Here is a 16208-nt window from a genome sequence, read left to right as displayed (position 1 = left end):
AACATTGTGCTCTTGTATGCCCATAAAGGGCATTATCTTGTTCTTGTTTCATTAAATGGTATCAGAGCCTTGGTGCTCTTGGGTTGTGATTCATTCGGAAAGGCTAAGAATAAAATTGAGATATTGGTAGGGCATCGGTTCACGGGATTGTTGTATTGGGAAGCACACCATCATAGTCTTCTTCAACAATATTCTTGCTACTCTCTCTCTCTCTCTCTCTCTCTCTCTCTCTCTCTCTCTCTCTCTCTCCTTTTTGTAAAAAATGGAGGATGAAAGAGGAGTGATGTAGGCATCCATAGTAAAGCACACAATATGAAAAAAGGGTCTTTGAGGTTTAGTTGATAGCACCGAAAGAGAGCTTAAACTTATACTCACCAAGATAAAAAAATGGAAAGTAAGTGGCTCTCCGAGGAGAAGAGATGTCTAAGGTCGTTACCGAATACGAGAAAAGATGAAAAGAATGGAGGATGGGTCATTCTAAGACCACTGGATGGCTCATCAATAGTGTTGACATCAAAAAAATGCTCAAACTTAGCAAAATATGATTTTGCTAGTGATGCATGAAAATATCTTAAAGATATGTATAGTCTAAAAGACATAGATCATATATGCAATGTGCAAAACAATGTGAGAACTATGACCCAAGAATAAATGAGCATTAGAGAATATTATAATGCCCTCTCTTTTTTGGGATGAATTGGCGCTTTTAGAGACTATGTAGCATTGTCCTCAAGATGTAAAACTTAGTAAAAAATAAATTAGAACGAAGCATTTCTATTAATTTATTAATGGGCTTAAACCTGAATTTGAAAGGACAAAATCGGCCCTTCTTCGTAAAGGAGGAGTACCTACCATAGTTAAAACACTTGAAGAATTAACTATGGAGGAAAATAAGTTGAAAAAACCCTCCTCTACTAAAGACAAAGAATCTGTATTTGCTATGTCAAGGCCTGAAAATCACGCAAGAGCTTATAAGCCCCCTCATTTTGAAAGACGTAATGAGAATAGAAGAAATTTCAATGATTATGGAAGGAGCCAAAACGATAAAAGAGGTGACCAAGAATACAATAAGAGTGGCAAATTAATATGCTATCATTGCTATGAGCCGGGTCATATCAAGTACTTTTGTCCTGAAAGAAGGAAAGAATATCAAAAAGATGATAAGAAGGTGGCTTCGATGGGACCATCTCTTGAAAGAAATAGTGTAGATGATAACAACAAAAGCGTGTGCTCATTGTCTTTGACACAATTCATGGAGGCACTGCAACCAATGTTCAAGAATCAGGTTTTTTCTCTCTCAAGCGCAGCCGTATCCACATGTATTGATCCCGATAAAACTTGTTGAATTCTTGATTCTGGTGATTCTTTTTATATGACCCAAAATGAGTCTACACTATCCAAATGCTATATTAATCCAAATGATTCTTATGTTTCAACCGTCGATAGAACTTGTTTAAAACTCAAAAGTTTTCGAACTTGCAAAAATATCAAACCTTTTATGTACCCAATATTAGAATAGTACCAAAATTAAATTTAAACCTCTTATCTGTTTCCCAAAATGTAGATCATTGGTGTAAAATCTTGATTTCATCTAATGATTGTTTGATACAAGATCTCCAGTTAGACAAACCGATTGAGCGAGACCATAGAAGAAGAGATCTCTATGTTATAGACAATCTTGAATTATCAAAACATACTTTTTTTAATTTTGTGGAAAAGAAAGATATAAAAAATTGGCACAAAATTAAGGCACCCTAGTGTGTCAAAATTACATTTGTTTCTAAATCTCGCAAATTATAGAGAAAGGGATTTTATTTGTAAAGATTGTATTCTTGGTAAAATAAAATCCTTACCTTTTAGCCTTAGTCATTTTGTATCAAAGAAACCATTTCAGTTAGTACATTCAGATGTACGAGAACCGACAAGGTTATATCCAAAGGAGGAATATCATATCATGTTATTTTGTGGATGATTATAGTAGACACACTTGGATATATTTTCTTAACCGAAAATTCAAAGTATTTGATTGCTTTCAAAAATTTCATTGTTATATAAAAACTCAATTTAAAGACAATATTAAAATCTTTAAAATTGATTCTGGAGGAGAATTTGTATCAAAGAACTTCAAAAACTATCTTGATTTGCATAAGATTATTCACCCAAAAATCATGTTCTTATACTCCTCAACAAAATGGACTAGCCGAAAGGAAGCATAGACATATTATTAAGACTACTAGAACACTGCTTATATTAAGAAATGTTCCAAAAATGTTTTGGGCTGAAGCCACTCTTACAGCAGTTTATTTGATAAATAGGATGCCTTCAAAAACCATTGAAAACATTTCTCCCATTGAAAAAATTATTTAAAACATCTCCTGATTACAAAAGGTTGAGTCTTTGGTTGTAAATACTTTGTCCTTACAAACAAAATTGATAAACTTTCCTCAAAAGCAATTCCTTGTATTTTTCTAGGCTATGCCAAAAATAAAAAAGGGTATATATGTTATGAAATTAAAAGGAACAAGCTATATGTTTTAAGAAATGTTACCTTTCTTAAAAAGAAAAATGGATTTGGTAAAGATAAAATCCAAGAGCATTGTGATTATTCATTTCTTTTTTACCTTGCCAATGAGCATGAGAGATGTGATGACTTTCATGATGTGCATGAGAGTGATAATAAGGACACTCATGATGCACATGGGAATGTGAATGAGGATCTTGATAATATAAACCAATCTCATTGTGAAATTCAAATATATACTCGACATAACGAAGACCATCTACCATATGCTTAGAAAGATATTCTCAAAATCAAGATATAGATTCCTCTAGTATTAGAAGATCCATAAGAATTTCAAAGGTTTTTAATAGATTCATATCCTATAATTCTTTTGAACTCAAATATAGAACATGTCTTAATGGCTATACACCCATATATAGAACCATCATCTTACCGTGATGCTAAAAATCATCAAGAATGGATAAAGGCAATGAATGATGAAGTAGAAGCTTTAGAAAATTCAAGCATTACTTAAAGAAAAAAAAAACTATCGGATTTAGATGGGTCTATAAGATAAAAATTAAAAGTAATAGAACATTAGAAAGATATAAAGTCAGGCTATTAGTCAAGAGATATAATAAAAAATACGAAATAGATTATGATGAGACATTTGCTCCAGCCGCTCGAATGACTAATGTTAAAACTCTTATTTCTATAACATCAGTGAAAAACGGTCTATTTTTCAAATTGATGTAAAAAATGCCTTTTTGAATGGTAATCTCAATGAGGAAGTTTACATGGATCCCCCCACCAGGATTAACTTTAACACATGAAAAAATTCTTCGATTACGAAAAGCGTTATGGTTTAAAGCAAGTCCCCAAGGCTTGGTATGTTCGATTCAGTAGTGTAATGACATAACTTGCTTTTAAATCTTGTTATACTAACACTGCATTGTTTGTTAAGTCTTCTAATGCAAGAATGGTGATATTATTTATCTACGTTGATGATATGATTATCATAGGAGGTAATAAGCAGGGAGTTAGTCATATCAAAGATGTGATCAAAGCCAACTTTGATGACACCTTGATTTTTTGCGGTATTTTCTTAGAATAGAAGTGCTTACTCACCTCGTGGTTATTTGTTATCGCAAACTAAGTATGGCGTAGAGATCATCGAACGATCAGGACTCTCAGATGAAAAACGAGTTGATACTCCAGAGGTCATCAATACAAAGATGAATAAAGATGATGGAGAACCTCCAAAGGATCCAACTCCATATAGACAAATGATCAGAGCTTTGTCTTCTCTCTATTACTCATCCAGATATTTCTCATGTTATTCATTCTGTTAGTCGATTTCAGCCTGCTCCCACTACAATACATATGAGTGTTCTAATGAGAATTATTAGATATATTAAAAATTTTATTAATTATGGGTTATTTCTTTCATCCTCTTTCTCGTTAGAAGTTATTTCATATTCTGATTCTGATTGGGGAGAGGATGTGAATGATAGACGCTCAATCACTGGTTCCTATGTTTTTTTAGGTGATTCTCTAATTTCATGGAGATGCAAGAAGTAGCAGAAGGTGTCCCTCTCTTCCACTAAAACAAAGTATCGTGATATGGCGATAGCTACTTCTGAATTAGTATCGTTGAGATAATTGTTAAAAGACTTGAGAGTTCACATTGCAGAACCCTCGAGATTATGTTGTGACAACAATAGCGCAATATACATTGCAAGCAATCACACATTCCATGAAAGGACCAAACACATTGAAATGGATTGTCACTACGTTCGTGAGGAATTTATAAAGAAGACCATCATGTTGTCATGTTGCCTTATATACCTTCTGAGTATCAACTGGCGAACTTTTTCACTAAAGCGCTCTCGTCACTTAGATTTCACTTCCTACTTGGCAAATTCTTGGTTGTTACACCGTGAGTTTGAGGGGGGTGTTAATATATATAAACTGAAATGCCATCAGGGGTATTTCGATCATTTTACTTTATAATAGAAATCAACCCATTAGGGGCTGACTGTACATTTTATTTCTTTGTTTTTGATGTAATCCATTGGGACAACTCCAACTAGTTGTTGGAGCTGTCCCCAATGGTCACAACAGCCCAACAGCTAGTTGGGCTGCTCCCTATCTCTTTCTCTTGTTATAAATAACCTCTCATCCCTTGTATATTTCTTATGCTTTTCTAAGCATTGTGTAATACAAAAAGCCTTTATTTTTATTCTCTTGGCCCTTTGTGGGTGGTGTGGATTGATCCATAAGTGGTTTGGTAGTATTCTTGTAAGCCCATAAGAGGCTCTTGTTTGCTTTTATCTTTTTGCTATCATTTCTTCTTTTATTATTTTTAGGAGGCCAGCTATACTATCCTGGTCCTTGTTTTTTATTTTGCCAAACTTTCATTTCTTTGAAATCAAAATTTCACAAAGGGGAAACAATGGACAATTTTTATATAACATATAAATTAGATTTCAAGTTCCATGTCCCTGCTACGATCATCCTTCCTGCGAATTGTTTTGCCAAAAGAAAAGAATTATCATCAGATTATAGTTTCACACATATTTGCTACTGGACTTTCTACACCTAGTTTCTTCTCTACCTGGAGTGTCAAGCACATCCATAGCATCTTCTCATTTTTTTCTTTTACATCTTATTTAATTCTGACAAGTTTCACACATTTCATCTCTTTCTTCTTACCTTAATAAAGTTGTCCGTTTTATGTTACTCATTCTTCCTTTCAATTAAAAGATATAGGTAGGAGGAGGAGGTAACCTAATTGATGAATACTTTATCCAACATCAGCTTGGGAAGAAAACATGAAATTTCTATTAGCCAAAAGAAAAAATCATCCTCAAATTTATGAACCTTTATTACCTCCCTCACTATCCTTTTCTTTTCTCAATTACTTTCTATTTTGTGAGTGTACCACTGATCACTGTAACTCATGGCTGCTCCTTTTCATCAAAGAGAGCTTGACAACTGGCATCCAAGCAACACACACAGAGACAGGGACATGGGGACATGTACATGCAAACAAGAGAAGTGAGCAACAGGTTGGCTCAGACTGGCCAGGCCATGGCCGAGCCAAAGTAGCCCATCGATTTTGGAAGCATAGGAAGGTCAGGCAGGACACCAGCAAGCAAGCCAGGCAGAGCCAGCATGACCCAGGTTGATTCTGCACTGGACTCACCAGTAAGACCTAAAGCCAGTTCAGGCAAGGGTGGCACCCAAAATCCTATTTGGTCAGGCCGTGGCCTTCCCAATCCGATGCCCAACCTTAGGAAACATGCATGACCCATATAAAGAAAAATCACTGTTGACTACAATATCAAGTTGGAAAAAAGGGCTTATAGCCTTATAGCATTTTATTACTGTCATGTGTGGATTTCTAGCAGTTTGTCCTCAAAAAGCTCTGCACTCTTTTGTCCTTTCTGATGATGCATGACATTCTGCTTTAGACTAAAATATGATCATGTTCAAAGGTCATTTCGCTCTATACAGGTTGACCAAGTCAAAGAGCTTGAACAAATGCATATGTGTACATTTTGTAAATCTACAATGGTATCCATATAATTATGAATTCATTAATGATGTATAATGAAGATTTAGAGGGGTTTGATAGAGTGCCCCTCTCTTTCCCATTCCAGATGTCAACTCGCCCATTCTTCTACTCCTCTTTCCTCCCAAAAAAATCACCCATCATTAAATTAGGGTGTTAAAAGCATATCCATTCCACAGGACATCTATCTCAAACATGGGCATAGGCCCCATAATGCTCATGGTGTTACGAGTAAAAAAATTTATTCTTAACATTCAGTAAAATTATGGATGTGGTTCCCCATGAATTACTGCATTTGCACATGTGTATTATGTGTCTACACGCTTGCATGTAGAGGTTCTTTCTCATGCATCAATATTTGGAAATTTATAGCTTTTTAACTGCATTTCCATATCTATAGTCTAAAAAAATATCAGGAATTCTCCAGTCACTACAAGATATCTTGATTTTCAGGTTTCCACTACACAAGTAGAATGAATTGCTAAAAAGACACTTATCAAGCAAAGCAAAACCTAATTGCTATCCAGACTCTACAACAAGGAGCAATCACTTCCAAAAACAACAAGAAATTCGAATTCACTAAAGAGCAATCAGGAAAAACTGTTGGGAATATTGCTAAAAAGAAGAATGCTCCAGTCAACTACGTCAAAGAAAAGTTTCATGGATCACTGCACTACCTGACTAAGTAGCTTTGGCTTGTCATCCGTGGAAAATGTAACCTCATGCATTGGCCTACAAGAATAGTATTATCATTATAAAGATCAATGGTTGGCAAGAAAATACCAAAACAAAGGATTCTGCCACTGTTAAATTTTATATACCTGTATATATTGTAGATATATATAATATATATGTGTGTATTTATATGTATACATATCAATGTATGTATATGTATTATATACATGTATATACATGTATGTATGTATATGTATATATATGTGTACTATGAGGAATGAAAACCTCCTCAATGAAAACAGTCCCAAACCTACCCAATGGAAAAAATTTGGTGTTTTTAAATTCTGACCGTATGATGTGTTCAACATGATTGATTTACTAGAAATAGACACTTGGATCATGAATTTTGGATAGAAAAAATGGTATTTGGAGCCTAAAAAATTTATGAAAATTGTACACCGTTGATTTTTGAAACTTATAAAAACCTATCCATGCATCGGAATCAAATGTTTCAATAATTGATTCCTATAAAAACAAGCATATAGATCACATCTGTACGGTCGGAATTTTAAAAAAACACCAAAAATCCAATAAAACATCCATTGGGTAGGTTTGGGAGGGTTTTCCATTGGGTAGGTTTTCATTCCTCTATGTACTATATATATTATTTATTGTAACTAATTTTTTTTCCTTTTTCTTTTTGTTTGGTTCTTTTTTAACTAGTCAACATAAAGTTGACTAGTCAATAGAGCAGAGTCATTGAACTAGCTCCAACATCTCTATTGAGTTCCTATATTGTATATAAATAGGGGTGAACCCCCTCTCTCAATGTAATGCTTCTTGCATATTTTGAACATCAATAAAATATTAATTTTATATTTTGTGAGACACTTTTGTGGGTTTTGTGAGTGACCCCTTTTGTGGCCCTTTTGTGAGTCCTCTTTGGTGATTTGGTGGACTTTTTTTAAGGCCCTCATTTCCTTTCATGGTATAAGAGCTTGGTGGTGCTAAGCTCCTTGTTGATGTTTATGGGATCGTGGTTGCACACTTGAAGATTCAAACTCAAGTGTTTGTGTGATCCATTGGTGGTGCTAGATCGGTGTTGCCGCTATTACAATTTTGTTTTTGTGGAGTGATCGTGCTTATTTCTTTTTGTCCTTCTTCTATATAGCTTTTCTCACTCCATCTCTTTATTTGTCTCTCATCCTTGTAAAATAGATGACAAAGAAAGTGTCACCATTATGCCCGTGAAACTTAATGATTTTAACTATGTAACATGGTCTTCAATTATGAAGCACCATATTTGAGGGAAAGGGTTGTGGGGACTAGTGGATAGATCCAATCCGGAGCTTAAATTAGTTCTCACTAAGGTAGAGAACAAAAACAAAGTTTCACTTACAGAGGGTGAGAAAACTAAAGCTCTTACTAATGAGAAAAAATGGAAGGAATGGAGGATGGGACATGTCAAAATCATGTCTTGGCTTATTAATAACGTTGATATCAAGAAATGCTCAAGTCTTGTAAAATTTGAGCATGCAAATAAAGTTTGAGAATACCTCAAGAAAATGTATTTCCTTAAGGATATAGCACATGTGTGCAACTTATAAGATAAAATTTGAACTATGACTCAAGATGATAAAAGTATTAAAGAATTTTATAATGAATTGTCTGAATTTTGGGAAGAGTTTGCTCTTCTTAAGCTAAGATGACAAGGCCCCGAGGATATAGAATTCTGCCAAAAGCAAATAGATGCAAAACATTTATATCAATTTGTGAATGGTTTAAGACCGGAATTTGAGTCTACAAAATCGGCTCCCTTCATAGAGGAAAAGTTTCCTCTATTAAGGACACAATTGAAGAATTAAGCATAGAAGAAAATAGGCTTAAGAGGTGGACTACGAACAATGAAGATGACTTGGTACTAGTCGTATCTAGGCCAGGAAACTATGTATGTACCTACAAACTACCTCATTATATAAAGTAAACCAATGAGTATTATAGAAAACAAGGCAATGAGTATGATAAGAAAAAAATTGTTTATTATTGTCGTGAACCAGGTCACATCAAAGCATATTGTCCTAAGTTAAAAAGGACATGAGAAGAAGGTTGCCTCAGTTAGCCCTCCACAAAAGTCAAATGATGCTAGTACCACACAAAATTCATCTATTGGAAACATATCATTGACTCAACTAGTGGAGGTTCTTCAACCTCTCCTCAAATGAGTGTCTTCATCAATTAGAATTGTTGTTTCATCCTTCTTCAATCCCAATAAATCTCCTTGGCTTCTTGACTCAGGTAACTCGTGTCTTGTTTCGTATGACACCAAATGATGATAGTTTATCCGAATGTCATAACTCAAGCGTGTCAAATGTGTTTATTGCCAATAGAACATCTCTTGAGATAAAAAGAAAAGGCAATTTCAAAAATATTTTTTAAAATTCAAAAAAGTTTTATACTTCAAAAGTTAGATATATCCCTAAATTAAATTTAAATGTTTTGTTCGTTTTTCAAATATCTAACCATGGATGCAATGTTTTCTTCTCCTCTTATGGTTGTTGGGTGCAGGATCGCAAGTCATGGAAGCTAATTGGAGAAGGTCATAGAGAAGGAGGCATGCACTACATGAATTTTTTGAAAATACCCAAGGATACTTTTTGTTGTAATGTTTAGAAATTAGATTTGGACTTGCAACATAAAAGACTTGATCATCCCAATGTATTCAAAATTCAATATTTTTCAAGTTTGAAAAAAGATTGTAATTCTGAAAACTTTACTTGTAAAGATTATATTTTTGACAAAATGAAGAGATTATCATTTCAAGAAAAAACTTTTGTTTCTTCTATACTGCTTGAGTTAATATATTCAAATGTTTGTCTTTGATATCTAAAAGTGGATTTGCTTACTATATGGCCCCTGTGATATCTTAAAGTGGATTTTCTTACTATGTAATTTTTGTTGATGATTTTTCTATACATACTTGGATCTATTTCCTTAAACATAAATATGAATTTTTCTTACATTTCTAAATATTTTATAATTTGCTCAAAAATAAATTTAAAAATGATATTTTTATCTTTCGCACCAATCTAGGGGAAGAATTTTTATCAAAAGAATTTAAAGATTACCTAAATTTGCATGACATCACATACCAGAGATCTTGTCCTTACACTCCACAGTAAAATGGTTTGACCCAAAGGAAGCATAAGCATATTATAGAAACAACAAGAACCTTACTTATAGCAAACCAAGTACCAAAAGATTTTTGGGTTGAAGCTACTTTAATTGTTGTTTATCTCATCAACAGAATGTCATCCTCCTCTTTGCAAAATGTGTCGCCAGTTGAAAAACTTTTTAAATTATTTCTTGATTATTCTATATTGAGAGTTTTTTGGTGCAAATATTTTGTCTTTACTGGCAAGAATGATAAACTTTCTCCTTGTGCTATCCCTTGTGTGTTTTTGAGTTATGCAAATAATCAAAAGGATATAGGTGTTTTGATTTTAGAAATAGAAAACTATATGTTTCAAGAAATGCATCTTTCTTAGAAAGGGAAAGATTCTTTGACTGAAAAATCTAAAGAAATAACTTAGTATTCCTTTTTGTTGGATTTAATTCCAAAATATGATGATTCTGATTTTGATCTTGATGAAGGTCATCAAAGCTATAAATGATGTGGTGAGTGAAGAACAATCCCATGATGATGAGATTAGATAAGAGCAACCATGTAAGGACCAAAATTGTATACAATACTATAGGTGTAGAGATCCTAAACATTCATGTGCAATGGAAAGATATTTTGATATTGAAAACCAGTCGGAAATACAAACTAGATGGCCATTTAGAACCCCCAAAGCCTCCTAGGAAATTTGTGTTTTATAACTCTTTTTCGTCTATGTACCAAGTCTACATTGCATTAATGCATTCCTATATAGAACCCTTGACCTATGCTCAAGCAAAAGAATACTCTAAATGGCTAGAAGCCATGAGGGTAAAGCTAGAAGCAACTTTAGAAAGAGTCTATACTTTGACTATTCAAGATATTCCCCAAGGAAAGAAACATATAGATTGTAAATGGGTGTATAAGTTGAAAACCAAGAGTGATAGTACTCTTGAAAATACTCCTCGGAATATGGCATAAACTATGAAAAAACCTTTGCCCCAATTGCTAGGATAACCACAGTTAGGACCTTAGAATCTCTCCCAAAGTGAGTTTGCCTTGTCTTACCATGAATATGTGCGTGAAATATATCAATTCATTCTGTCACTCACCATTTAAGTGTATAAAAACCAGTCAGCCCACTGGGTTTCTAATGTCAAACAGGCCAGAATCTGGTGAGGAACTGCATATAGAGAATTGACCACCTGGTTTGCAACTGATATCTTTGTCATTTTTAGGAGTAAGTTGCAAATGAATAAACGAGATGTTTACTTCTTGCCATATTTGGAGCATATAAAAGTTAAATACATCAAAGCAAAATCTGCCCACAGAGCTTCGAAGCATGCTAATCAAATGAATTATTTAGATGAATAATTTCATGAGACAGTAAGCAAAAAACTGGCATAGAAGTTGCAAAAATGAAGAGGATAATAGTCATAGGAGAGAAGGGAACAAACCATGTGGACTAGTTAGGTGACAAAATATAGGAAATTGAGAATATCGGTAAATAATAGTTATACCAGTCATTGCAAGAACGAATATAAAGTAATATCAAAAGCTGCCACTTTGAGGAAATCATGAACTTTTAACACGTGGAAAAAGTTACCTGGAAGAGAGAGAGTTGACATTCACAGTACTATCATCATCCCCCATGTCAGACTTGTCAGCTTCAAGAGCAAGGGCCTCAAGGTTAGGCGATGAACCAAAGGCAGGTGGTGGATGGATGCTGAAGAGAACACCCAGAAATAAATGAATCAACATATTGACACAGACAAATAGACAAGGTAAACAGAAAAAGGCACTAGTTTTTGTAGAGGAAAAGAAGAACCAGGAATTCGTAAAGAGATTAAAAGTTATAGATGCAAGGTTGGAAAGAGAATAAAATCTAATCTGCACTCAAACTTTCAGTAAAATCTATCTCCTTCAATCAAGAAAATGATGAAAACATACAAGCATCAAATAGGCAAAGACAAAGAGATGCCAAAAGTAAACTGCCATGGAAACTTATTGGACCTCTGTCTACCAGTGTGACTCGAGGAACCTTGTCCATCCTCTTTCCTTGGAGATTTTAGTGGTATAGAACCGGCTCTTCCATCATTGACAGGCGGAACCTGTACCAAAAAGATAGCACTGGATAATGTTTAGCATCTATACGGAAAAAGTATAGCACTGTTTGCAGGGATAAAGGCCTTCTTTCTTACAGGAAGGAAAGAGAAGGGAAAGGAAAGGAAGGGTATAAGATTTGAATCCTAGACCAATCAGGGGGAACATAAGCCTTATCCCAACAAACAAGCCACTACCTTTTCTTTCTGTCTTTATTCCAAATGTCTACCAGGTACTTGGACATTCACCTAGGCTAGATGTTTGAACAAGAAAGAATTGCTTCACATCAGCCCCGCAAGGACAAATAGCAAAAGAATAATTTAAAAATATGGGTTATAACCTTGAGCATTTAACATGATAATGCATGGCCAGCAAAGTTTACAACAGGAAAAAAAGGTGCTATAAAATGCATAGTCGCCCTTTTTAACTTAAGCAATGTAAATAGAGAAAACTTTCACCATTAACTGTCACTTAACAATACTGGAGACTTGCTCTAATTACTCTACTCACAGTTGTAGATGTTAGACGGTCATCTGTTTCACTCTTAAATGTAGACAATGCATTTTTAAATGGAGATATAGGAGAAGCTTTCATGAGCTTCCTGCAGGTATTCTTGAGGATCTTTGCCATGTATGAAAACTCTGACTTGCGCTCTATGGCCTCAAAGAAGCACCTATAGCAGCTCAGCTTGTTGGACTAAATTTTTGGACTCGACTTGTGGAAGATAAGAAAAAAGAAGATACTGCTTCAGGTGAATGTCCAATTACAATTCTCTGATGATAAGCTATTGCAAAATCCTACTATATATAGAACATTGGTGCAAAACTTGATTTGACTGACTATTTCTAGACAAGATATTGCTTTTGTTGTTCACTTGTGACTACAGTTCATGGGATTACGTAAATCTGTGCATATGCTATACATTCATGACTCTATTAGCTATGTCTTCATTGTACTCATTGGAGTCAAAGGGTTATTGAGTTCAGATTTTGAAAGGTTGCATTCAAATAGAAGATCCGCTACTAACGTCTACATGTAATAGAAGATCTGCTACTAGTTTCTGCATGTAATAGAAGATCCCTTGCTCTCATGGAAGAGAAAGAGACAACAACAATATCGATCTGTCTCCTACTAAAGCAAAGCATAAAGCTTTAGGGCAAGCAAATGCATATAGAGGTGGGCAATGGTCCGGGCAGCCCACGGGCTTGGGCCTATGAATTAGGCCCAAGCTCGGCCCAAACCGAGCTTTTGGCCCGGCTCGGACCGTATATACATAAATACTTTATATAATGTGTATATACATATATATTATGTATATATAACATAAAATAGTATATTTTATATATAATATATATTATATAGATAACATAAAATATATATTATATATGTAATATAATACACATATATACTAAGTCTGAGCCGGCCCGATTAGGCCCACGGGCCTAACGGCAGGCTGTGGGTTGATGTTTTCTTAACGGGCCAGTCCGAACCGGACTGTTAGCCTAGCCCGTCCATTGATGGGCCGAGCTTTGACAGGGCTGGCCCGGTCAACGACCCTGTTGGCCTGGTCCATTAGCGGGCCGGGCTGGCCCGTTGCCCACCCTTAATTGCAGATATTGTTTAGCTTAGATAGCTTTTGGATGATATGGCAGTAAATAGCTCTATATCAACTCTCATGCATTGCAACAACAAAAGTAGTCTCCGTATTGCCAAGAAACCAGAGTTTCATGAGGGGCCCAAACATATTGAGATTTCTTCTCAGTTCTCACTGTGTTCATCAATAGCAATCGGTCTCCCTACTTCAATTATTATCATGGAGCAAACAGCAAATTTTTTTATTAAGCATTTTATGGTTTCACCTTATCTCTTACCCCTTCATGCTTTTTATTAATGCACCTAGAATTTAACGAGGGTGTGGGAGTGTTTATTATTTATAGTATACATGTAAATATGTTGTATGAGGAGAATTTTCATCAATATAATCTTTCCTTTCTTTCTCTTTTGTACAGTTGATCTTCCATGAGTTGTGTTAACAAGAAGGTAGAACCAAATTTGTCTTTTTACACGTGGTTCCCACTAAGTTGGCGAAATTCTATCACAATCCAGATTTGGTTTGCATACACGTAGATTCGCAAGTCCAATGTGCCTCCTACCAACAAATGATGCAACTAGGCAGACCTGCTAAGCATTTTGAAGATAGCAGTATGTGATCAAACTAGGCAGAATTTCCCCAATCAAATGAATAAATACAGAACGCCATGATCATCCCTCCTAGCCAGTAAATTATTTCCTAGGATGTCTGAGCGGTAACAATAACTGGAGGACTAAAATTTTTTGGCCAAAAAGGATAGAATCCGTCGATCAAAAACATATGAGAAGTAGCCCAGCAACTTGCAAACTAGAGCAGTCCGGTTACCGATCTAGTTCCTCAACAAAATTACAACTACTCCAATGTCTAATAATGGTACAAAGGTCAAGCCCACGGACAGGACCTAAGCAAAGCCACCAACAGTGACAAGGCTGAACACAAACAAACCCCACAAAGCGTCGAGACGAATTTACCTGAACGACGTGAACATCAAACACCGGCCTATTGGCAGGATCCTTTGCCAAATGGAGCAACCTCTTGTGGTTAAGAACATCTTCCGCCCTCTCCACATTGACATCCAATGCGTACCTACAACGACACACAGTGCGATTCCATCAACTTCCATTATGTGCAACTGTGCACACCAAGACACACAAGATTTTCCTCGTATTAGCCAGTTTTTCTCACTAATCAGGTCATCTAATAACGAGAAAACTTTTGAAACAGGGGAAAGCAACATCTCACTGCAAGCCATACAGACACAAAAAAGAGTAAAAAAAAAAAGAACAATATTTTAAGGAGATTACAAGAATTTAGGTTCTCAGGCAACAAATCTCTACAATCAAGGATCTGAACACCAAAGCGAAGCGAAAATCGTCCGCAATTGAAGGCCAGTACGTGAAAGGAGAGAAACAAAAACAAGAGAACCAAAAAAAAAAAACAGAAAAAAGAAACAAAGTTAGAGCTTCGTCTTGTACTTGATCAGTCCAAATCCAGACAAATAATCAAGCGCTAGAATCATCGATTATAAAGCGATAATCGACGACACAGACACGCGAATCGGATCGGGAGAGATACCGGAGAGGAAGGCGACTGAAATGGTTCCACAGCTCTTCTTCGAAGCCCGGGAGATTAACCTCCTCGTTGCCGGACCCCTTGAGCTGCCGGAGCACCTCGTTGAACACCTCGAGCTTGTGGCATTGCTTCCTCGGGTGAGCCGGCCACGAGTCCACCGTCCTGCTGCTGCAACTCTCCGTGTCTTCTTCAATCGCCATCGACGATCTCCTCCCTTCCTCGATAAGCAAGAAGAAAAAGGAACAAGAAGAAACTACGATTCTTGTTAACAGATGAGGTCTCGGGATCGACGCTCACGAGCCATGTCTTCCTTCGTCTCGATCGGTTTTCACTGAAAATTTGGCGGTGTACAGAGGAGGAGGAGGAGGAACAAGAGAGCCGATCAACTCTCGCACCCTCTGCAGTGGTCCGCTTTCCTTCAGTTCCGATAAAAATAAAAAGACGTGGGTTGGAGTGTGGCGCAATTATGCCGTGGGACTGCGGACTGCCATCTCGCTCTTCTGCCAACGTGGACTCTCAAGTCTATCCCTGCTCATCCGCTCTGTCATCCGGGCGGCATCTGGTGAAACTCGTTTTTACGCAAGATGTGGACATTTCAGTGTTGTCAAAATCCGACCGATTCAGATCGAATAAGCATCGACACGGTCCTCTTAAGAATCGCGCTTTTTCTTTTTCTTTTTCTTTTTCTTTTTCTTTTTCTTTTTCTTTTTTCTAATCGGGCTGATTCTGCCTTGAATCAGTTTCATTTGTATGTTAAAAAGAAAATCTATTTATAATAAATAAATTAAATAGAAAAAATCATGGTCTGATTCTAAAATTATTCAATTCAATTCGAATTCCAATTCGAATTCGAATTGAGCCTATTTTATCCTCTCTTTTTTGTTGGAAAAACTATTCTACCTAATGAGCTGTTTTTTAACAACATTGCATGACAAGTTTAAGGCCTGTTTGGAATCTCGGCGCTGGAATGGGCGTTTATGCATTTGGTGGTCTCGAGCTAAAATCTTGGTCAAACTACCTTGGTGGTCCTGTT

At 35.9% G+C, this 16208-nt stretch overlaps 1 protein-coding gene across 1 annotated transcript in view; it reads right to left on the bottom strand.

The window, feature by feature from the left end:
* LOC149817994 (serine/threonine-protein kinase STY46-like) overlaps positions 1-15693 on the bottom strand; it is a 92064-nt gene extending 76371 nt beyond the window's left edge. The window contains exons 1-5 of the mRNA XM_089985925.1: positions 15179-15693; positions 14575-14689; positions 11923-12020; positions 11516-11635; positions 6755-6809 (exon numbers count right to left, since the gene is read on the bottom strand). Of these exons, the coding sequence (XP_089842051.1) occupies positions 6755-6809; positions 11516-11635; positions 11923-12020; positions 14575-14689; positions 15179-15375 (585 nt within the window). The 5' untranslated portion in view covers positions 15376-15693. The remainder of the gene's footprint in view (positions 1-6754; positions 6810-11515; positions 11636-11922; positions 12021-14574; positions 14690-15178) is intronic.
* Between the last annotated feature and the right edge of the window lie 515 nt (positions 15694-16208).

The sequence above is a fragment of the Nuphar pumila genome, chromosome 13 (assembly GCF_984573655.1).
Source record: "Nuphar pumila chromosome 13, dmNupPumi1.hap1.1, whole genome shotgun sequence".
In the NCBI taxonomy this organism is placed as follows: Eukaryota; Viridiplantae; Streptophyta; class Magnoliopsida; order Nymphaeales; family Nymphaeaceae; genus Nuphar; species Nuphar pumila.
This window is presented reverse-complemented; position numbering and strand designations above follow the sequence as displayed.